This window comes from Sceloporus occidentalis, unplaced genomic scaffold (genome assembly GCF_023333645.1).
Source record: "Sceloporus occidentalis isolate IW3139 unplaced genomic scaffold, rSceOcc1.0.p SCAF_6, whole genome shotgun sequence".
NCBI classification, from domain to species: domain Eukaryota; kingdom Metazoa; phylum Chordata; class Lepidosauria; order Squamata; family Phrynosomatidae; genus Sceloporus; species Sceloporus occidentalis.
This window is the reverse complement of record NW_028316986.1, coordinates 60591890-60615481: the sequence shown is the minus strand read 5'-3', so window position 1 is coordinate 60615481 and position 23592 is coordinate 60591890. Positions and strand designations below refer to the sequence as shown.

General features: G+C 42.3%; 1 protein-coding gene across 1 annotated transcript in view; it reads left to right on the top strand.

Annotated features, from left to right (window-relative positions):
* Window positions 1-207: 207 nt before the first annotated feature.
* DESI2 (desumoylating isopeptidase 2) overlaps window positions 208-23592 on the top strand; it is a 32656-nt gene continuing 9271 nt past the window's right edge. Inside the window, exons 1-4 of the mRNA XM_089529803.1 lie at window positions 208-501; window positions 19599-19671; window positions 20999-21092; window positions 22838-22979. Of these exons, the coding sequence (XP_089385929.1) occupies window positions 463-501; window positions 19599-19671; window positions 20999-21092; window positions 22838-22979 (348 nt within the window). The 5' untranslated portion in view covers window positions 208-462. The remainder of the gene's footprint in view (window positions 502-19598; window positions 19672-20998; window positions 21093-22837; window positions 22980-23592) is intronic.

Genomic DNA, 23592 nt, shown 5'->3' with positions numbered 1-23592 from the left:
TTAATTTATTATAATATTATATTATTATATATAATAATAATAATATTATTATATTATATTAATTTATTATTATGATATACATGGAGGCTGCTATGTTGCTGTTGCTTTCTAGAGGGCGAGGGGCCTGCTGCTGCCGCTGCCACTGAGTGACAAAATGGCCGCCGCGCGCGGTGCATGACGGGGGCTGTAGTCCACCGCCTCAGGACGTTCGCCAGGGAAAGTGTGTATGGAGTGGGATGGCGCTTGGAATCCTGTCGTAGTCAAGGAAGGGAGGGAAGGAGGAGGGAAGGAAGGAAGGCGGTCGGCTCCTGCTCAGGGGAGGCCTTTTCAGCCTGAGGAGGCGTCTCCAGGGCGAGCTGGGCTCCATGGCTCCCTCGAGCGAGAGGCCTGGCGAGGGGCGTCGTCGTCCTCCTCCCCCCGGGGTCCCTCCCGCCAGAGCCTAAGCCCAGCACTCCCCGGAGGATGGCGGCCCAGGTGGTGGTCCTCAACGTCTACGACATGGTGAGTGAGTGGAGGAGGGACTCAACAGCCACGGCGCCATCTTCATGGGTTTCTTCCCAGCTCCAAGACTAGCCTAGGTCGCATCTACATTGGAGGAATAACCCGGTTTGGCAGCGCTTTAACTCTTTGGCTCTTTGCTTCCGCTCTGGGCCCCACAACAAACTCCAACTCCCAGAATTCCATAGCAAAGAGCCAGACAAAGAGTTAAAGCGCTGCCAAACCGGGTTATTTCTCCAGTATGGTTAACGTTTTTGAAGGGACGTCGTATTGAGGAGGGAGCAAGCTTGTTTTCTGCTGCTCCAGAGAACAGGACCCAGAGCAATGGATGCTACAGGGAAAGAGATTCCATTCCTGACAGTAAGGGATGCTCAGCAGTGGGACACTTAGCCTTGAAGACTGGCGGAGTCTCCTCCTTTGGAGGTCTTTCATAGAATCGTAGAGTTGGAAGAGACCGCAAGGGCCATCCAGTCCAGCCCCATTCTGCCATGCAGGAACTCTTAATCAAAGCATCCCTGACAGATGGCCATCCAGCCTCCGTTTGAAGACCTCCAAGGAAGGAGACTCCACTACACTCTGAGGAAGTGTGTTCCACTTTCAAACATCTCTCTTCCTGGAGCTTGCATCCATTGCTCCGGGTCCTAGTCTCTGGAGCAGCAGAAAACAAGCTCGCTCCCTTCTCAATATGACATAAAACATTTAATTCAAATATCTAATCATTATTTAAACAGAGGCTGGATGGCCATCTGTCAATGGGGATGCTTTGATTGAGAGTTCCTGCATGGCAGAATGGGGCTGAGCTGGGTGGCCCTTGCAGTCTCTTCCAACTCTAGGGTTCTGCGATCCCAGAATTCCTGGCAGTTGAAGTGTGTCGAACTGGATTGTTTCCACATTGTGGGTGCAAGTTCTCGTTAGGTTGCTGCAACCAAAGGAGGAGGCTGGTTGCCCCCCCCCCCCCGAAAGTTGCCCTCTTCATCTTGGTAAAGGTGCCTTAAAGTATTCTCCAGCTCAGTGACTCTGTCATGGGTATCTCTTGGCAAGTTTCTTCCCAGAGAGTTTGTCCTTGCCATCTTCTGAGGCTGAGAGATTGTGACTTGCCCAAGGTCACTCAATGGGCTCCATGGCTGAGCAGGAATTAAAACTCTGATCTACAGTGCAGTGCTCAAACCACAATTCCACATTGCAGAAATAATCCAGGTTGCCCTCACTTCAACTGCCATGGCTCAGTGCTATGGAATCCTGTTGTGCTGGAACTCTCTGACAGAAAAGGCTCAATGTCTCACAAAACTACAAACCCCAGGACTGCGTAGGATGAAGCCACAGCACTTAAAATGGAAGAATTCAAAGATACAGCTGTGTTAGTCTGTAGAAGCAGTATATTGAGAGATCTTGTAGCACCTTTGCGACTAACAGAAAAAAATAAGTTGGCAGCATGAGCTTTCCTAGACTTCAGTCTACTTCCTCAGATGCATTTGGTGGAGTGCATCTGAGGAATGCAAATCCACCTGAAGAAGCAGACTTTAGTCTAGGAAAGCTCATGCTGCCAACTTCTTTCTTTCAGTTACAGTTTCAAAGGTGCTACAAGATCTCTGTACATATTTAAAATGGGGTCAACCTGGATTATTTCTGCAATGCAGATGCAGCCTGGCTCTCTACTGGTGGCTTTAAAGAGCAGCCTGGTAGAAAACCATCTTTGGGACAAAATGTATTCAGAAGTCCTTGTAACAGTTGTGTAACATCCAAATGGCTACCAGTGGACCCACTTTAGGACAGGGGTGGGCAAGGTACGGACTTCGAGGGTCCAACAACCCCCCCAGTCTCCCCCCAACCCCCCTTTTCCTAACCTCAAAGTTGAGTAAAGTGCTTCTTCTGGAAGCTTCCAGGAATGGCAATTCACCTTTTAAGTAAGTGGCAGAATCTCCAGTACTGTTTAACATTTTAAAAAGTAATTTTCACTTTGGGAGATAACACATTGAAGTTTCCTTTGATTCCCCCCCCCCCCCCCCCACACACAATTTTTGGGAATCTGTGTAGCTCCTGCTGAATTTTGGGGGCAGAATGTTGGCCCTCAGACTTAATGAAGTTGTTTTCTGCTGTTTTACAATGTTAATTTTATGTTCATCCTGTGCATGTGTCTGAGTAAGGTAGATGCCAGTCCTAAAACTTCTACAAGAGCCTTACACTTTTGTGCCTGAGAAGGCAAAACGGGTAAAACTGCTTTGATCTCTGTGGAAATGGCTTTTTAGGTCAGTACCTCTCTTGGGGCAAAAGTGTGGTAGTAATTTGAGTGTCAGACTTAAGTTTCTAGGAGACCAGGGTTCAAATCCTGTTCAGCTTCACTGAGCCTGGAGAAAAGAAAGTTAAGAGGTGATATGATAGCCCTGTTTAAATATTTGAAGGGGTGTCATATTGAAGATGGAGCAAGCTTGTTTTCTGCTGCTCCAGAGAATAGACATGGAACAATGGATTCAAGATACAGGAAAAGAGATTCCACCTGAACATTAGGAGGAGCTTCCTGACAGTAAGGACTGTTTGACAGTGGGACACATTCCCTCGGAGTGTAGTGGAGTCTCATTCCTTGGAGGTCTTTAAACAGAGGCTGGATGACCAACTGTCAGTGGGGATGCTTTGATTGAGATTTCCTGCATGGCAGGGAGTTGGACTGGATGGCCCTTGTGGTCTTTTCCAACTCTATAATTCTAACCATGGAAAGCCACTGTGTGACTGGGGAAGTCACACTCAGCCTCAGAGGAAGGCAATGCAACCCCCTTCTAAACACGTCTTGCCAAGAAAACTCCATTATAGGTTCACCTTAGAATTGCTTTAACACACACAGTAACAACAACTTCTCTAGGCAGATGGTCTTTAAAACCTAAATCGTAATTTCCTATGTGGGAAAAGCTCTTGAGATATTTTACATCTTGCTCCTTTAGCCTAAAATTTTGCAATCTTTTACTCTGACAGCCAACAAACTACACCCAGGATGCAACACTCAAACCATATCTGTTTTTTTCTTGGTTGTTTCACAACTGTTCCCTAACATTTGGGGAGTGCCACTGTGGTGTTGTGATTAAGACTGTCAGATTAGGAGTGGGTAAACCACATTTAAAACCCCAGTTCGCCTTGAAGTTCCCTGGGTGACGTGGGGCCAGCAGGGACGTAGACAAGGGGGGGGTTTCTTGGGGTCTGGACCCCCCCTTCCATTAGAAAACGAATGGTGTGTGCTGCTGCGCCGCCGCACCCAAGCCCCAATGTAATGGTGGCACTTAGTCTGGACCCCAGCCTTCCTAAAATCCTGGCTACATCCCTGGGGCCAGCTAATAAATAAATAAATAATAAAAATTTTATTTATATTTTCCCGCCTCTCCCCACGGATCAGCCAGTATCAAATCAATGATACATCTTAATTACAATAATTTAAAATCAGCTCATAAAATAACATATCTAAAAAACACACGATTTACAAATACAATTTAAAAAACGTCCTGAGGTAGATATATATTTGGGGTGATTTCCCTTCTAAAGGGTCAGAGGGGTATGCTTTCTGGAAGAGATGGGTTTTCAGCGCCTTTTTAAAGGCGTCTAGAGTGGAAGTGAGTCTAATCTCTTCTGGGAGATTATTCCAAAGCGTTGGGGCCATAGTTGTAAACGCTCTTTGGTGAGTGGCTATTAATCTCACTTGGGGATGTTCAAGTAGGAGCTTCCCAGTTGTTCTGAGAGTGCGGGGCGGATTGTGTAGGGAGAGGCGTTCCCTCAAGTAACTCGGGCCCAAGCCATTTAGGGCTTTAAAGGTGATAACCAACACTTTGTATTGGGCTCGGAAGCTAATTGGCAGCCAGTGTAAAGATTTTAATACCGGTGTAATATGGTCCGATCTAGGTGTCCCCGTGATCAATCTGGCTGCAGCATTTTGAACTAACTGAAGCTTCCGAACTTGGTACAAAGGTAGCCCCATGTAGAGCGCATTACAGAAATCTAAACGAGAGGTTACCAATGCATGTACTACAGTTTCAAGGTCCTTTCGGTCCAGACAGGGGCGCAATTGGGGTATCAGCCGAAGCATAATATAGCTCATAAGAGAGAACAATTTGCTCCACATTGAACTCTGAGAAAAAAAGGATGGGGTATAATTTACTAAATAATCTATTGTTAGCTATGGCTACTGGCACACTGTAGAATTAATGCACTTTGGCACCATTTTAACTGTCATGGCTCCATCCTATGGAATCTTGGGATGGGACTTGTAGTTTGTTGGGGCACCAGAGCTCCTGATAGAGAAGCGTAAATAAATCACAAAACTACAAATCCCACAATTCTGTTGCATTGAGCCCTGACAGTGAAAGCAGTGTCAAATTGCATTAATTCTGCAGTGCAGATGTGAAAATGTGAATAGGTAAAACTTGGCTATAATATATTTATTGGCAGACAATAATAGGGTATTTTATTGAAAAGATGTATACCAGCACCTGCTTTTCTATATCTTTAAACAATAAGGTGTCAACAGAAATAGACAAATTCAATTGTGCCGAATTTTATTTACTGAAAATATTTCTACAAGGCTATTTATCTTGTAGTAACAGAGCAGTTTAAAATAAATGTTAAAACCTACTGAAAGCACATTAAACTCCAAAAGAGGCGAAAAGATGCATAAAATTGGTAGCCACACTACTAAATGTGTCCTAAACCATTTGAAAATGCCTGGAAAAACAGATTTGGAGCTGATTCCAGACAATCTCTCTTTCTGGCTTTGCTTCACGAACGAAGATTCAGGAAGGACTCATCCTGTGCTTTCTACAAGCGTGTTGATGACTAAAAAGGCCAATCTGAGATAAACAAGTCCGGTTGCAGAAAGTACAGCAGAATGTCTCTTTGGGTGATGTTTCCAAGTTGTGGTTCTTTCTGCGTTGCCGTTTCTCTTCAAGACTTGTTCAGCATGAGTTTTTGAAAAAGGCTGCAGCATCGTAGATAGTGCGTCTCCATGCCTCCCGATGCGGGGCCAGGGCAGACCATTGTTGGTGATCAATTTGGCCAAGCCTGAGATGTTGTTTCAGGGAGTCCTTGTATCTCTTCTTTGGGGCGCCCCTCTTCCGCTGACCCGTGGCAAGTTCACCGTAGAATACTATTTTTGGGAAGCGCTGGTCCTTCATCCTAGAAATGTGTCCTGCCCAGCGCAGCTGTGTCATCAGTAGCATGGCCTCAATGCTGGTGATCCCTGCTTGCTCAAGGACAGCAACATTTGTCACATAATCAGTCCAGTGTATATTTAGAATTGTCCGTAAACAGCGCTGATGAAAGCGTTCAAGGAGTCGAAGGTGTTGGCAATAGGTGACCCATGTTTCAGACCCATAGAGGAGAATGGACAGTACAATGACTCTATACACACTGATTTTTGTGCTTCGCCTCAAGTGTTTGTTACTCCAGACTCTTTTGTGAAGCCTTCCAAATGCACTATATTCCAGACAATATGATGTTTGCATCAGCTATAGCTCCATGCGTAGAGCGCCTCCCACAAGCAGGGTGCTTCACAGGAATGTCTGTCACCTGTACTGTCATATTGTGTACTAATTGTAATGTGTAGGATGTCTTTAGGAGTAGCCTCACATTCTTAATTTAATGAAAGAGGTGTGTTCCTGAGCATTCGTTCTACATAAAATTTGGTCCAGGGGCAGAAAAAATGTGGAAAGAACAGGCATAGTTTTCTGTTGTTGTGTGCCTTTAAGCCAATTCCAATTTATGGCAACCCTAAGGTAAACCTATCATAGGGTTTTCCTGGCACATTTATTCAGAAGGCATTTGTCATTGCCATCCTCTGAGGCTGAGAGAGTGTGAATTCCCCAAGGTCACCCAGTGGGTTTCCATGGCTGAGGTAGGATTTGAACCCTGGTCTTTCAGTGTTGTAGTCTAACACTCAAAGCACTACACCATTCTGGCCCTCAGGAGCCAGCCATTCAACATTTTTCAAGAAGCTGCTTATTCAAATATGCATGTGTGAGATAAGATAATATCCACATGTAAGATAAAACAACTAGGTGAGGTAATCCTTGCATAAGTAAATAAAATCATTTTGACGAACAGAAGATTCAATTAATTATACACAGTGATGTATATATAATGAATTTTATATAAGATGATGTAATATCTCTGTTATTTATGCTTGTTTCCTTTTTAAGTAATAAAAAATAAAGAACTTCAAATGAAATAAAATCATTTTGAATCTTCTAGAGATCATGTGAAAGCTTTTTCCAAAAATGCATCCAGGGATGATTTTTTTCTCCTTTAGTTTTCTTATGACTTCCATTTTGGCGGCCAAACTTACAGATCTGTTCTTTTTTAAAAATATACTGGGAATAGCTGGTGAGCTAGGCTTTTCTACTCTCTGTTTTTCTCTCTGTTTTGCTGTTCACACATACTCAGTAAGGGATTCTGAGTTAGCTGTTGTTTGCCTTACCTGTTTCAGGTGGACACATACAGCTACAGTAGGATTGGCTACCCTTCTTTCCCAGATCATGTTTTATCACATTGTTTACAGGAGATCGACACCCAAAAGCTGTGTTTCTCCTTTCCACTCTCTCCTCCAAATGTTGTTACTGCTAAAAAAATTCCTGGGGATGAGGAGTTAAAAAGCAGGCTGAGTGGGTGTAAAAAGACTTCACAGAGGTTTTGTTAACTGTGGTATGCTTTTACATTATAGTAACCCTATCTGGTGAGAGCATGGCATAGTGGTTTGAGCATTGGACTACAACTCTGGAGACCAGGGTTCGATTCTTGCTTGGCCATAAAACCCATTGGGGTGACCTTGGGCAAGTCACATGCTCTCATCCTCAGGGGAAGGCAATGGCAAACCTCCTCTAAACAAATCTTGCCAAGAAAACTCCATGATATGTTCACCTTAGGGTTGGTGTAAGTTGGTACACAACACACATATGGAGCGGGTGGTGATGGGGTTTCCTGGAGTATCTTCCTGGACTATGCTATCCAGGAAGGGCTGTTGGCCAGCAAGTGATAAGAATGGATCAAGGAGTACTCACAGGTTATACAGCTGTTCTTTCAGGGGAGGTATAGTCCTGTTTAGAAACAAACTGAAACCCCATTCCTAGGCATGAGAACCAGCTATCCACAGGGACTCTGCCTTCAACCTCAGTTTTTTGGCCTTAATGTAGACCATCATCTATTCCAAGTACAGTGGTCCCTACACATTCACTGTGGTTATGGGTAAAAGACCCCTGTGAAAGTGGGAAAACTGCAAGTAAAAATACTGTGTTTTTAACCTGAGAGGACACCTCTCTAGGAATCCCCAGGTCCTCCACAACTCTGTGGTCAGCAGAGTTGCACTTGGGGGCCTAGTGATTCTTAAAGAAATCATATTAATCAAATCCTCAAATAATCAAAGCAGCAAAAGTCAAAGACACAAATGTGGAGGGCTAACTGTACTGAGTCCATGCATCCGAGGAAGTAGGCTTAAGGAAAGCTCATGCTACCAGCTTATTTCTTTCAGTTAGTCTCAAAGGTGCTACAGGATCCCTTTGCATACTGAAGTATTGAGTCATTACCTACAGATTTGAATTAGATGATATAGAAAAATAGACCTGAGTATCAGCATACCAATAGTACAGATCCTGAAGTCCCCATCTCACAAGTCCCTTGATGATCTCACCTAGTGTTTTAGGTGATAAAGAGCATAGGTAGTTCTCTGCAGTCCCCACAGCTCAGATATCATAAAGATTAAGAAGTAACACCCTCCTTATCTTTTTCTGAATCCAATCATGCAGATAGGAACAAGACTTCTGTTTTATCATGACTCCAGCACCTCACTCACAGAGCAGAGCCAGTAAAACTGTATAGATGAGCTCAGAAGTTGGGGGAAGGGGTCAAGGAGAACCATCTCTTTCAACACCACACATGGCCTGAAATTGGATTAAAATGAGATAATGAGGTTGCTTCATCCTGGCCCTTGAGACAGTGTCTGTACCTTTATTTCTTCAGTTAACTTACTACATAAGACAAGTTAATGGGCAGCCTGTAATTCTTGTGGTGCAACACAAGTGAGAAACAAACAAACTTGGAGTTTGCTGACAGTCTCTGCTAAAGTGATCTGTTGCTTCTTTCTGACAAGAAAACCTTCTCATCCCTTTACCCTTCATATTGTTTCATATTTACAGAACCACTTGATCAACTTCTTTATTCTACATAACAAAGGACATGCGTTGTTAAAGAGAAGGAAATTCCTGTTTTTGTGGTTTTGTTTAATGGTTGTCAGTTTTGGCCTTAGGTCACATTCAGAATTTACCTTGCTTCTTTATTCAGAAATACAGTGGTTGTCACTCTTTCATGAATGGAGATGTAGGCTACCAGTGATCTACAGATTATCTCTCAGTTGAGGACAAGCAAGGATCAGGGATGTGTTCACACTACACAATTGTAGTGCTATATTCCACTTCAACCACCACGGCAACATCCTATGGCATTGTGTGATTCAGCATCTTTATAAATGACTTGGATGGCCAAAATGGTAAAAGGTCTGGAAACTATGCCCTATGAAGAGTGTTTTAGGAGGCTGGGTATGTTTAACCTGGAGAAGAGAAGGTTAAGAGACATGGTAGCCATGTTTAAATATTTGAAAGGATGCCATATTGAGGATATAGCAAGCTTGTTTTCTGCTGCTCCAGAGAATACACAGGATTCCAGCTACAGGAAAAGAGATGATGAAGAACTTTCTGAGAGTAAGAGGTATTAGATAGTGGGGCACCTTAGAGCAGGGGTAGGCAACCTACGGCCCGCGGGCCGGATGCGGTCCGGCAAGGCCTTGGGACTGGCCCCAGCCCAGTCCTGCCGCCGATTGCCGCCGGAGCCTTTGGCCTCTCGCATGAGGGCATGGGGCCTTTGGCCTATCAGGAGGAGGCGGGCAAGGGGGGGCAAGCGGCGGGCAATTGTCTATAGAGGCCTCAGAAGCATGCATTTATATTAACATTTTTTAAAAAATCAGCAAATTTTTTCTCGTGTCCTCCATTTTAAAAAAAGTGTCCTCTATTTGAAAATTCTGTACCACATTTGTCCCTGTTTATTTATTTATTTATTTATTTATTTATTTATTAAAAATTTAATTATTTATTTTTTGGCTTCGGCCCCCCAGTTGTCTGAGGGACAGCAACCCGGCCCCCGGCTCAAAAAGGTTGCCTACCCCTGATATAGTCCATGGAAAGCAAGAGTGGCTTAAACCATGAGGGCAAAAGTCACCTTGCAAAATATATATATACATACATACACACACACACACACACACACACACACACACATATATATATATATATATATAATAAAATAATAAAATAAGGTGGGGGGAGAGACTGAAACAAAAAGGCTAAGTTTTGGGATGCTATTTATATTTTTAAGCTTACCCCAAACCATAGAGGTTCCATGGTAAACCAAAAGCTTGATTCTCCCTCAATGGAACCTGAGAAGGTTTCCGAAGTGGAAAGTTTGTTTTGATACTTGGGAGATGAGAAGGGTTGATACTGATTGATGATGCTTCATGGACTTTACAACACCTAGACAACATCTGGAGTACCAGGAATAAGAGGGCCAGAAGGAGCGTTTAGGAATATATAAGAGATGAAAAGGGGATTCCCATCTTTTTTGATCTGGCAGAACTGGCTTTTAGTTTCCGTCAGAAATGCAGAGTGGAGGATCTGGTGTGTTGGCGGTCTTCTATCCACACACCCTTCCAAATGGTTGAGTCTAGAGGTCATTCACACTTCCTATTCCAGTGCTATATATGCCATCGCAACACATCTGCTCATGCTGGTGCCTAATGTTATATCAAACTATAGCTGGACTACTAAATATATTAAGGGATGTTCGGATGTTTACAAGTCATATGCTCTCAACCTCAGGGGATGGCAATGGCAAACCTCCTCTGAACAAGTCTTGCTTAGAAAAACCCATGATAGGTTTGCCTTAAGGCTGCCATAAGTCAGAAACAATTTGAAGCCACACAAGAACAACAACAGTTCCTGTGGGTAAGTTACTAACTTGAATCCAGATGTTGGACTCCAGTTCCCAGCAGCCCTAGCCAGCAAAGCCAATGAAGAAAAATTCTGGGAGGCACAACCCAACAATAACTGGAGGGCTGTATGATTCCCACTCAAGCTGGAAACAGGACTGTGCACAAACTGACTTGTACTTAAAGTTCACTTGCTTACCAACCATCTAGCTTTTTCTGTGGGAAGTTTCAGCTTTTTAGTGCATGAGTGGGAATCATACAGCCCTCCAGTTATTGTTGGGTTGTGCCTCCCAGAATTTTTCTTCATTGGCTTTGCTGGCTAGGGCTGCTGGGAACTGGAGTCCAACATCTGGATTCAAGTTAGTAACTTACCCACAGGAACTGTTGTTGTTCTTGTGTGGCTTCAAATTGTTTCTGACTTATGGCAGCCTTAAGGCAAACCTATCATGGGTTTTTCTAAGCAAGACTTGTTCAGAGGAGGTTTGCCATTGCCATCCCCTGAGGTTGAGAGCATATGACTTGTAAACATCCGAACATCCCTTAATATATTTAGTAGTCCAGCTATAGTTTGATATAACATTAGGTACCAGCATGAGCAGATGTGTTGCGATGGCATATATAGCACTGGAATAGGAAGTGTGAATGACCTCTAGATTCAACCATTTGGAAGGGTGTGTGGATAGAAGACCGCCAACACACCAGATCCTCCACTCTGCATTTCTGACGGAAACTAAAAGCCAGTTCTGCCAGATCAAAAAAGATGGGAATCCCCTTTTCATCTCTTGTATATTCCTAAACGCTCCTTCTGGCCCTCTTATTCCTGGTACTCCAGATGTTGTCTAGGCGTTGTAAAGTCCATGAAGCATCATCAATCAGTATCAACCCTTCTCATCTCCCAAGTATCAAAACAAACTTTCCACTTCGGAAACCTTCTCAGGTTCCATTGAGGGAGAATCAAGCTTTTGGTTTACCATGGAACCTCTATGGTTTGGGGTAAGCTTAAAAGTATAAATAGCATCCCAAAACTTAGCCTTTTTGTTTCAGTCTCTCCCCCCCCCCCCCTTATTTTATTATTATTATATATATTTTTTGCAAGGTGACTTTTGCCCTCAGGCTTCAGTCTGAGTTGCCATTCTTTTGTCCTGTTCCTGTCTGCATCCCTAAACCGTGTGCTCAAGCTTCATGGTTTAAGCCACTCTTGCTTTCCATGGACTATATCTTCAAGACCAGTAGATATACCCCATTATCCATCCCTCAGACTCTACTGTCTCTTTTCATTTTTCTATATTCAGTTAGCTCTGTATGCTGTGTGTGTGAGAGAGTTACAGGTACTCTAGTTTGTGTGTTGTTTTACTGTATCTTTCTTTTGATAAATATTCATGTAGTTCCCCATTCTTGGAGTCTCTGTCAGTTATTTCCACTATATCAGATGTTCCATTCCTGAATGTGTTACCTCCTCTCACAAAGCTAAGCTAAACATTCCCAAATTAATTAAACATATATCACAACTGTCAGTGGACAGTTGCAAACCCCACACATTTAGAGTAACAGACTTGTCCAAGGTCATCTAGTGGGTTTCATAGCTGAGGTGGCAATCAAGCCCTGGTCTCTGAAGTTGCAACCTGACACTCAAAGCATGCTGCTCTCACCCACAGAAATACAAATGTCTAACTGATGTAGAAAGTTGGAAGAGACCACAAGGCTCGGACAGCCCAGCCCCCTGCCATGTAGGTATACACAGTCAAAGCACTCCCAACAGATGGCCATCCAGTTTGTGTGTACACAACTGTCAGCCCTCCACATTTTTGGTTTTGACTTTTGAAGATTTGATTATTAATGGGTTTGATTAATATGTTATCTCTAGGAATCTCTAGGTCCTCCAGCATGACTACAGTATATGGGCAGCTTTAGCCAGAGACTGTGCTGGAGGACTTGGAGATTCTTGGAGATAACGCTTTAGGCATCTGCAGGTTCTCTGGCACAATTCTGTGGTCACCTTCCAGCACTTGTTGACCATAGAGTTGCTCTGGAGGACTTAGAGACTCCTAAAGAGGTTTATCTTGGGTTTTTAAAAAGTGGTTTTTTATTTGTGTTATTTCCACTTTCATGGGGGTCCTGTATCCCTAACCCCAACAAACGTGGAGGGCCCACTCTAGGGAAACTATGTTTTTAAAACTTTTAAAATTTGAACCAGGGTGGGTTTCCTCCCATCCTGAACCATTTGCCCACCCATGCTCCCAACCCTGCAAAAAGCAAGTCACCCTCGAAGCCACTGGAAAACACAGTTTGCTTTAAAAAATAATAATAATTTCAAAACCATCCTGTTGTTTACTGGGCGCCTGGTGGGGGGAGCCTTTTTAAAGAAAGCAACAAGGAAGTTAATTTAGACTCAACACCTAATGCGTCCCCTAATTTTGGCTAGCATATCCTAGATCAACAGTACCTCCTTAGTTATTTGTGTGATGGTAGAACTGGGGCATACCTACTGTTTGCAGTGAGCGTGGGTGTGTTGTTTCCTTTTTTCCAGCAGAAATAACCTGCTTGTTGACAACTTGTAGCATGACAGGTTTATAAGGATTTAATACATACGTGCTTAACATGTCCAAAACATGCATCATCTTTTTTTCTATCTGCCCTACAGTTACCATTCCTTTTAATCCAGATTCATGTATTTTATACAGCTAATGAAATCACTATATTTTGCAGTGAGGAAGCATGAAGCACTTCCAAAGTTACAATTTAATGTGATACACCCAGGTCATTTAAGCACAAGCCTTCTGTCATCTCAGGAGTAGTAGCCAAGCTTACTGACCTTGTTTTGAAGGAGTCTCAGAGTACAAAAAGTACAGCCAAGAGCTGAGTGTTTGTTTCGCTTGACTTTTTATTTAGGTCTTTTTCAGACCTAATACTACACTGTGGTTCAGCACGATGTGCATAAGCAACAGCGAGCCTCAGGTGTTGTGCATTGCTGTAAGGTGGTATCAGAAGCATCTTCTTCCATTTGTAAACCAAACTGTATTATATTGGTTTTGTAAGTGCATTGGCACCCACAGGCCAGTGATAGACCATTGGAAAGTAACATTTATGTTCTTGATTGTTCACAAATGAGGATCAAAAACTACAATTTTGGGTTTTGGCAAGCAAAAACAGGATTGGGTTTTGGCAGGCAAAAACTTTTAAGACAGGAATTGTATTGGTTACAGTCTTGTGGGGCTAACAACTGGTTCAGTCTCAAATGGGCATGTGCTTTCTGGCTCTTGGCATTTGGATATTGTGGAATATCCTTGGAATACCTACAAATATTACTGTAGACATGTGTAGTTTTCCTACCCTGCAATGTATTGGAATTCCCATGGGGTCAGAAAATACTCTAACAAATTACTCAGTGCAAGATTTTTTTTTTGTTTTTTAAACTACTTGAATGAAGACTACATATTAGTTTTATATATACACTTAATAAAAGTTTTAAAAGGTTAAAAAAGAATGCCTTTTACAATCAATACAACATGCCAACATGTGCAGTGGTTTGAGTAGCGGGACTACAACTCTGGAGATCAGGGTTCAATTCCCCACACTACTGGGTGACCTTCAGCAAGTCACACATTCTCACCCTAAAAAAAAACCCTGATAGCTTCACCTTAGGGCCACCATAAGTCAAAATGACTTGAAGGCACACAACAACAATATAATATTTAAAATCCCTTGTTCAGTTCTACTACCAGAGAAATCTTATGGAAAGGAAATAATTATGATTCTTGAGAACAAAATAGTTTTAGACATAAACTGCTGTTAAATTGTAAAGTATTCTGATGGTTAAAATAAAGTGCTAAATATCCTGTTTTCACTTGTCTAGACAACTTCAACCCTATCTTTCTATACAAGGGTGCTCTAGATGAGGGGCTGAGAAAGCAGGGTTTTTTCCCCTCTTCAGTAGCCAGATTCCTACCAGACCATACAGAATCATTAGTAAGGTTTTTGTACGGATGTTACACCTTAATAATTCTGTATATCACTGAATGTACTGTCAATAGTTGTGATCTAAACAACTCCTAAACAATGTCTTCGTCATCATAACTCCGGAATCTGGAGGCTGCTGTCTCCCATTCACACAGGAAACTCCAGTTTCATGAGTGGGGTACAGGAGGAATCCAGGGATTCTTCCCCCTCTTAATTCCCAAAGGAGGAGGCTGGTGTGTAGATGGGAGACAGCAACCTCTGCCTCCCAAAGCAGGAAGCAGACCTGACACAACAGCCTTCTGCTTTGGGAGTTAAGAGGACGAAAAATTCCCAAAGCTAGAGGCTCTTGTGTCAATGGCAGACAACAGCCATCCTCACACTCACTCACTCCCTGGTTCTCCTGCCTGCTTCTCCCTCTCTCACGGATGGGACCAGGCCATACCAGGAGGACAGAGGAACCCAGAAAGTCCTGCCCTGTGTCCTCCTTGTCTCCCAGAGAGTCTTTGAAGTTCAGTGGGTAGAGAAAGGAGAGGTCTCATTGCCCCACTTTCTGGCTATACCTTCTCTTCCACTGAGCTACTTGTGTCTTACAAAGGTACATTACTGCTACACCTTGTTTCTTCCAAAAGGCAGATGTTTAGGAAGCAACAGTGGCATTGCTAGAGTGGTGTCATTCTGCTTGTGGTTTCATCCGGTACGGCCAGGCCCCCCCATACATCCTAGTGATGTCTTTGCTACAAGGCCAGCATGGCTGCTCCTATGGTGACTAAGTGGCAAAGGGAGCAGCAAATGGCATTGGGTTTTTTGAATGTGCAGTAGAACAGAAGACCTAATATCAAGAAGTACATGTTTGTAGAGGAGCTCCTGGGGTTGTCACTTAAGAGGAAAGGAGGAGGCAGCCCAAAAAGGTTTGGCAACCACTGCTAATAAAATATAGGCCCTAAAAGTCCTGTGGCTTAAGGTATTTTGTTTCATGGCATCAAATGAGTAAAATTTTGACTCCAGGTAAGGAAGCCAATTTGTAATTATTCCACCTCTTGGTGGAAGGGAGTGGAAATGGGACTAATCCCCTCTTACTGGAAGAATGAAAAGCACGTCAGTAAATTCGGCTTCAATTCCATGGATACTTCAAAACAGTTCAGAGTTGTTTTCATTATCATTATCACCTTCTAGTCCTTACAATGTTCTTAGAATGTTGCAAGCAAGGGACTGTATTACAACATAATTTTATTTATCAATCATAGGCATTTGTGTAGACAAGTATGGAGGTTTGTAAGTCCTGCTGTGAACTATTGCTGAAGTCAGCAGATTCTCTTTACTTTCCATTAGAAAAGACTTCTCTCTTACTGATTTTCATGATAAATTGTCTAAACAATATTTTAGTTTAACTGCTTTCTTTTTGTTATAATTTACTTGAAAGGAGCCTGCTCCTGGGTCTGTGATAACAGTGATATATAAGCTATTACAACTGAAATAGCAGTCACTTTCTTTCCCATAGCATTAAAGATTATGTGCATGTAATATTGCTTTCTTTTAATTTTCACTTTCAATTTTTCTTCACTGAAACAACAACTTCCTGCTAGGTAGAGAGTATGGCGCGTAACAGACGCGCCAAAGGGGCGTATTAGGGTTAGGAAGGGGCATGTTAGGGTTGAGAAGAGGTGTCCCTTCTGGACGCCCCTCAACCCTAATATGGACCACGTCCGTACAAAATGGCGGCGCCCGTCCACACGGGGGCCGCCATCTTGACATGCATGCATAGCGTCTGGACGTCGCGCAACGGAAGTGACACTGCGAGTGCACGACTAGTGCCTCGCGGCGCCACTTCCAGGTCACAGAAAGAAGCACAATTTCAGCGCTTCTTTCTTGCTGCGCCCGGGAACGCGCGGTTTGGCCGCTGCGGTTCCTGGACGTAGCAAGCGGTGGCGGCAGCGGCAGAGCACCCTTCTTAGGCACTCTGTAACGCGCCAAAGTATGTATACTTGCAAAATGTATATCCCATCTTTCCTACCAGTTCTATGTGTAGTAGTAACAGTGATACTACAACAACTACTGCTACTACTATTACTACTAACAATAATACAGGTTGAGCCTCCCTTATTTCGAATTCCAAAATACTTCAAAAATCAAAATGTTTTTCATGGGTGGCTGAGATACTGGCACCTTTGCTTTCTCGTGGTTCAGTATACAGAAATGTTGTTTCAGACACAAAATTATTATAAAATATTGCATAAAATTTGTTGTTGTATGTCTTTAAGTCATTTTTGACTTATGGCAACCCAAAGGCAAAACCAAATGGGGTTTTCTGGGGCTGAGAGTGTGCGACTCGCCCAAGGTCACCCAGTGGGTTTCCAAGGCTGAGCAGGGAATCAAACCTCAGAAAACCTCTGGTCTCCAGAGCCCTAGTCCAATCCACTACACCATGCTGGCTCTGGTATAAAATTACCTTCAGGCTATGTGTATAAGAAACACAAATGAATGTTGTGTTTAGATGTGATACATTATTATGTATGTATATGCAAATACAGTATTCCAAAATCTGAAAAAAATCCAAAATATGTATACAAAAATATCAACTCTATAATTTTTAAAACTGAAAATAGACACGAATAGTCTGGTCTGACATTTTTTTCCAATAAAGCCGCATGGAGCAATACAGTTGAGCGTGATGACATTTCAAACCAAATCTCCAGACAGCTTTTTGCACCACATTCATTGTAAATCTTAAACCGAATGGGGGAAAGAATGGATGTCTGTGGACATAATAAGTCATGGCCATGTTGTCAAGGGTCAGAAAAAGTCTTTTTGTGCTTTACCATCAGCTATACTTCAGAAGTTGCTGATCCTAATGGGTAGGCAGAGTCACATCAGAAAAGATGTTTCTTCAGAGCTTGGCTGCAAGTTGCAAAGTGATAATAATCAGGATTTTGACTTGTACACACTTGTACAAACAAACCACTGCAACTGGTACAATAATGGGGTCCCTTGGCCCCAGTCAGCCCCAAACCTAAAACATCTGACTTGCTTTTCAGCCTGAACTTCAGTCACAATAACTGGGTTCCAAATAAATGTTGCAATAACAAGGTATTAATGTGACAAGGAAGTTTTTACACCTCCAAGAAAGGTGGCATGTAGAAGTTGATGAACTGAGTTTGACTCAGACTGTTTAACTGTGAACTTCAACTACTGTATATACTCATGTATCAGTCTAGAAATTTTAGTCAAAAAATTGCCCCCAAAAACCTAGGTTGACTTATCCACGGGTCAATGTAAATACTATACTTTAACTCTTATTAAAAAGGGAACCATCCCCTGGTGAAAGGCAAGGGTGCAATCTGTCCTAGAAGCACTGACCTCCCTCTGTTCTCTCTTCCACCCAGCATTTAGTGTGAGCCTAAACCGTTATGCCTGCCAGAATTTTGTGGGTTCTTTGGCATTGTTTTCCTTTGCTTCATCATTTAGATCCTTTGTTGCATGTCCTTAAATTTCACCCTGGACTTATCCAAGGGTCATATCAAAATCCATAATTTTGGCCCCAAAACCTGCCCTCGACTTATACATGAGGTTGACTTATAGTCGAGTATATACAGGTACTTCCTCGAACAAGGATAACACTTTTTCAAAGCAGGGGCCATGAACGTATTGTGTTGTTTGAGCATTTTTTAGAGCAACAAATGTTGTCTTTGTGAAAGTAAAAATAATAAATGGCATAACTTAGGTGCGGTACATACTGCCCCTTTGGGGCGGCCTGCACCCACCCCTTTTAACTCCGGGTTGGGGGCAGGGCAACCTCACCGGCAGCCCTGCGGCCCCAATTCGGAGTTTTTCCAGACCACAGAGAAGCGGCATTTTGCAAAATGCCGCTTCTCAGTGGCACAGAAAAGGGGTATCCTTGGGGCTTCATGCCCCTGGACACCCCAGGAGCCGCAGCCATGGGAGAAAGGGGCTGCCCATTTTGCTGCAGGAAAGAGGCGCACACCTATTTCGGAACTCCTCGCACCGCAGCCAGGCCGCCATACGCAGAGACGTCACGCACGCCCACACCATTTGGAGTCATGGTGGCCCCCATGTAGATGGGAGGCTGCCATAATTACAGCGCTGCCATGTACTTGGGTGGGGGGCGTGCGGACACTCTGTCCCTGGGCAACCCTAGTATGTGGCCTGGCCAGTCTGGATTGTGCCTTACTTGCTGAGTGAGGTCTAGAAGGTGAGCATTTTGTTTAGAGTAAGGATGGAACTTGTGTCAGCCTCCTTCTGTTGTTGGACTGTTGTTGCCTAGCCAGCACAGCTTGTGATGCGGAGTGCTAGGTGTTGCTATCCCAACAACATCTAAAGGGGTACACAATTCTCACCCCTGCTTTAGATTGTGAGTTAAACATAATCCGCTCACGAGAAAGGCAAGAAAGTGATGATCATTCCCAGTATCTAATCCCTCAAGGTTCAGTTTGTGTGGACGTGGAGTTTCCATGCTCTTGTGGGGCTATTTATGAAAGGTCTATGAGAGGATTTGTTTGCTCTGTTCTCCCCTTCTGTTTCCATTGTGAGGTTTTGTGGATCCATGTTGCATCCATCCATTGCATGTAGAATTTATTGCAAATAGGTTGCATAAACCTTTCCTGAAAAATATTAATATAGTCATTTTATACACATTGCTGTCTAAGAGTCTGGCTTTAGAAACTGGAACTGAAATGGAAGCAGACACAGAAATGGACTTATTTTAATAGCTCTAGTTTTTTGCTATTTACTGATTATTCTGGTGATCTGTAGTTCTTTGAGTATGTTAAATGCAAATCTTGTTGATTATATGCTTGAATATACGTCCAACTATGTAATGAAAAATCCATCACTGACTATGCAAAGTGTGCTTGAACTTCATAAATACATAGGCTCAGATCTAGAAAGGCTCTTCCATTCCCAGAAAGGGCAAGGGGTTATTCGCCCCACCCCCTATAGTCTTCTGGGCACCCATAGGGCACCCACTAGCAGATTTGTAAGATATGTAAAGCGCTATAGGGGAAGTTGGCAAAAATCACCTTTATCTGCTTACAGATCCTTGCATCCAAGCCAGAAAATTGTCTTGATGATATGATATTTCACTCATAATTCATTAGTAAAACTTCCTGTTTGCTCTCTCTTTTTTTAGTACTGGATGAATGAATACACATCTTCTCTTGGGATTGGAGTATTCCATTCAGGAATAGAAATATACGGCAGAGGTGTGTAACACATTTTAAATTTATATAAACATTAAAAGATATACTTTGAAGTATTTGCAATAGTTTGTTGCAAACTATATTTCATTACCTCTTGTTTGACAACAAAATCAAATTGTGAGTGCTCTTGTTGTTCTCATAGACCAAGATCCCACTTTAGATGTGTGGAATGCAATGCTCTGTGCATCTCCCTGTCCCCAGAGCAGCAAAACCCATGTGGATCACTGCTGGTACTGCTGCCATAGCCATTTGGTAGTGGGGAATCCCTCTCTGCACCCCTGCAATTTTCTACACAGAATCAGAGGAACAGTGATATCATTCCTGTGCCTCTCTCATATGCAATTTGCAAGGCAGAGTGAGGCTGTCTACTTACCTCCCTCATGGTCTCTGTGAAAGGGGAATGTTTTCGATAGAGGGCAAGTGACTAGAGAATAGCCTCTTGCACCAAATTCAAAAGGGGATATATGCACACTTTACTAGTGTGGGATATATGCACTTATTTGTCACTATGTACAATCCATCCATGGTTTCAGTACAAATGCCCTTACACATACTGATTTACATGGCATTCTAGGATGGAATCCTGTGGGTGCATTGTGCTAGCAGTTGTAATTTTTCCAGGATTGGCAAGGGAAAGCAGAGAAACAACCTGTTTCTCCCGTGCCTTGATTCCATTATGGCTCCTCAGCCTTTTCTGACCTGCCACTATGGCCTGCACTGGGATAGTTACAGTATTTAGTGTTCCAGTGGGATTCTAACCTTAAAAGGTAAAGGTATCTCCTTTGACAAGGTTATCAAGTCGTGTCCAACTGTAGGGGGCAGTACTCATCTCCGTTACTAAGCCAAAGAGCCAGTGTTTATCAAGACAACTCTATGATCATGTGGCCAGTATGACCACAAGGAACACTGTGACCTTCCCACCGACGTGGTACCTATTTGTCTACTTGCACTTTTACATGCTTTCTATCTGCTGATTGACAGAAGCTGGGACTAGTGGCAGGAGCTCACTCCATCCTACAGCACTTAGGCCCCAGACTGCTGTACTGCTGATCTTGCAAGCATCAGAGTCAATGTTTTAACCACTGAGCCACTGTGTCCAACCTTAAATAGAAAGTTAAATTATTAGTATCTAATTGTAATGTAAACATTGTGTATAAATTTATAACAAGTTGGGGTGTGTGGCAGAAATTATGAATAGAAAGTAGTCCAGAATAGTTGATCTGCAAGAGATTGCTTCCAAGAATGCCTGTAAATTTACAAAAATAGGGAGAGTTATTGACATCCAGCTTATTTTATGCATTGCACATAATACTATGAATTTGTCTTTCAGAATTTGCTTATGGTGGCCATCCATACCCCTTTTCAGGAATATTTGAAATTTCTCCAGGAAATGCATCTGAATTAGGAGAAACATTTAAATTTAAGTAAGCCATTTTTGGTTATTAATGTGATTGAAATTTGTATCATTAGGTTTCAGACATCTACTCACTGCCACCTGCTCCTGCTAATTTTATTTAGGATGTTTTGATCTACCGTTCCTTTTTTTTAAAAAAAATACCTGTTTTGTCTGTTAATTGCCGTTGAGTTGACCTCAACTCATGGCCACCCTATGAATGGGACATCTCAAAGCTCCCTGTCCTCTACCTCTCTGCTCAGATCCTGTAGGCTCTGGCCTGTGGTCTTCCTGATTGAGTCTATCCATCTGGCATGCAGTCTTCCTCTCTTTCTATTGCCATCTACCTTCCCCAGTATCATTGTCTTTTCTAATGAGTCATGCCTTCTCATTATATGGCCAAAGTACAACAGCCTCACTTGAGTCGTCTTGGCTTCCAGGGAGAGTTCAGGCTTAATTTGTTCTAGGACCCAATTGTTTGTCCTTTTGGCCATCCACAGTATCCTCAACACTCTTCTCCAGCTCAAATGAATCAATTTTCTTCCTATCTGCTTTCTTCGCTGTCCAGCTCTTGCATCTGTACATGGTAATGGGGAATACAATGGCTTCTTCAATTCTGACTTTAGTGTTCTTTACACTTTAGGATTTTGTCTAGCACTTTCATAGCTGCCTTTCCCATTCCTAATCTTCTTCTGATTTCTTGACTGCAATCTCCATTCTGATCAATGTTTGATCCAAGGTATGGAAAATCTTTAACTATTTCTATTTCCTTGTTATCTAGGTTGAATTTATGTAAACCCTCCATGGTTTATTATTTTGGTTTTCTTTATTAGGGCTGCCTTTACACTTTCTTCTTTGCTTTTCTTTAGTATTATTCCAAATCTGTGATTCTTTCCAATAATAAATATAGTGTCATATGTCTATCTTAGATTGTTGATGTTCAGTCGCTCCTAATCTCTATATAGAATGATCAGATGCTGTTTGTAGTACTAGGTAACTTAAATGATCCAGGTCAGATCAAGATACCACCCTGGAACTTGGGTTGGTGGAGGTGGACTTCTCTGACTTCTTCACTCCACAGCAGTTCTTCCATGTCCTGAAAATGCTATAGAAATGTTCAATGGACTCTGCTGCATGGGTGAGTTATGGCAGAGAGAGGAATCACATAAATCAGCTGGGTGTTCAGGGAAGACTCTTGAACAAGAGCAAGGAAGTCACAGTGGAACAGAAGGCAATAGTGTGGTTGAAGTTCAGAAAGAATAAGAGAAATGACAATAATACAGGAATACCAATGGTAATGAAGTAGATTTATTCCCGGGCATTATTACTTTAACAGAAATTTTGGTACCAGAGGCAGAAATAACATGGAAAGAACAGGGAGATATTCCTTCACCCCAAAATAGAGCCGTCCAACAAGTTTCAGGAAAAGTTTTATTCAAAACTAACAATATGCACCTGTGAGGTAAAATAACTAGATGAGATAAGTGTTGCATAAGTGAATAAAAACATTTTTACTTTTCTAGAGATTACCAGTATGTGAAAGCTTCTTCCAAAAATGCATCCAGAGGTTTTTTTTTTTTCTTCCAGCAGCCTTCAGTTTTCCTATGGTTTCTGTTTTGGGCGCCATACTTATAGATCTGTGGTTTTTTAATATACTGGCAGCTGTACTGTATTTTAAATACTATGGATGGTTTTTGGAGAGTGAAGGCGAAGTGAGAGTAAAGGCAAAGCAAGAATGTGTTCAGTCTGATTTTTTGTTTTGCTGTTTTATTTTAGAGAAGCCGTTGTTCTTGGAAGTACTGACTTCATGGAGGAAGATATAGAAAAAATTATAGAAGAACTTGGAAAAGAATTTAAAGGAAATGCCTATCACTTAATGCACAAAAACTGCAATCACTTTTCTTCAGCTTTATCAGAGGCAAGTATGATTGGTATGCCATGAGGCGATATTGACAATTGCTGTAATAAATGTACATGTCAGGATCAGTAGCTGTTATGTTACATTCTTTTATAACATCAGATATTTTATACAGTAATGGCAACAAGCTTCATTTAAACCACTTGGGAGGAAATCACTGAGATTTTAACCTACCGTATATACTCAATTGTGTTGAGAAATTTTAGTCTAAATAGTTACCCTGAAAATTTGGGTCGACTTATCCATGAAATCAACTTATAGTTACCCAGTAGTCCAGTGAATTCAGTCAGTCATTCTTTTTTCAGTGTAACCAAACACCTTAACATTCTATCCAGTATTTTCCATCCATATAATTGAACAGTAGTATACCAGGCTATATTTTGTAAAGCTATGCTTTAAATGTAAGAGAAAATCTTTGTGGTCTTTGTGCAACACATATATGGATATGCACCTGTGCAGAGCCACTATTTGGAATGTTCTGGAAAGCTGAAACTTCCAGCAGAAGCTCCTCCCTTCATCTCTAACATGCATGTTCTAGCATCACATCCCTGAGTTCTGTTTTGTACACCACAGTGGTAGCACCTTCCTCTGTAACTCAGATTTTCTCCTGTAC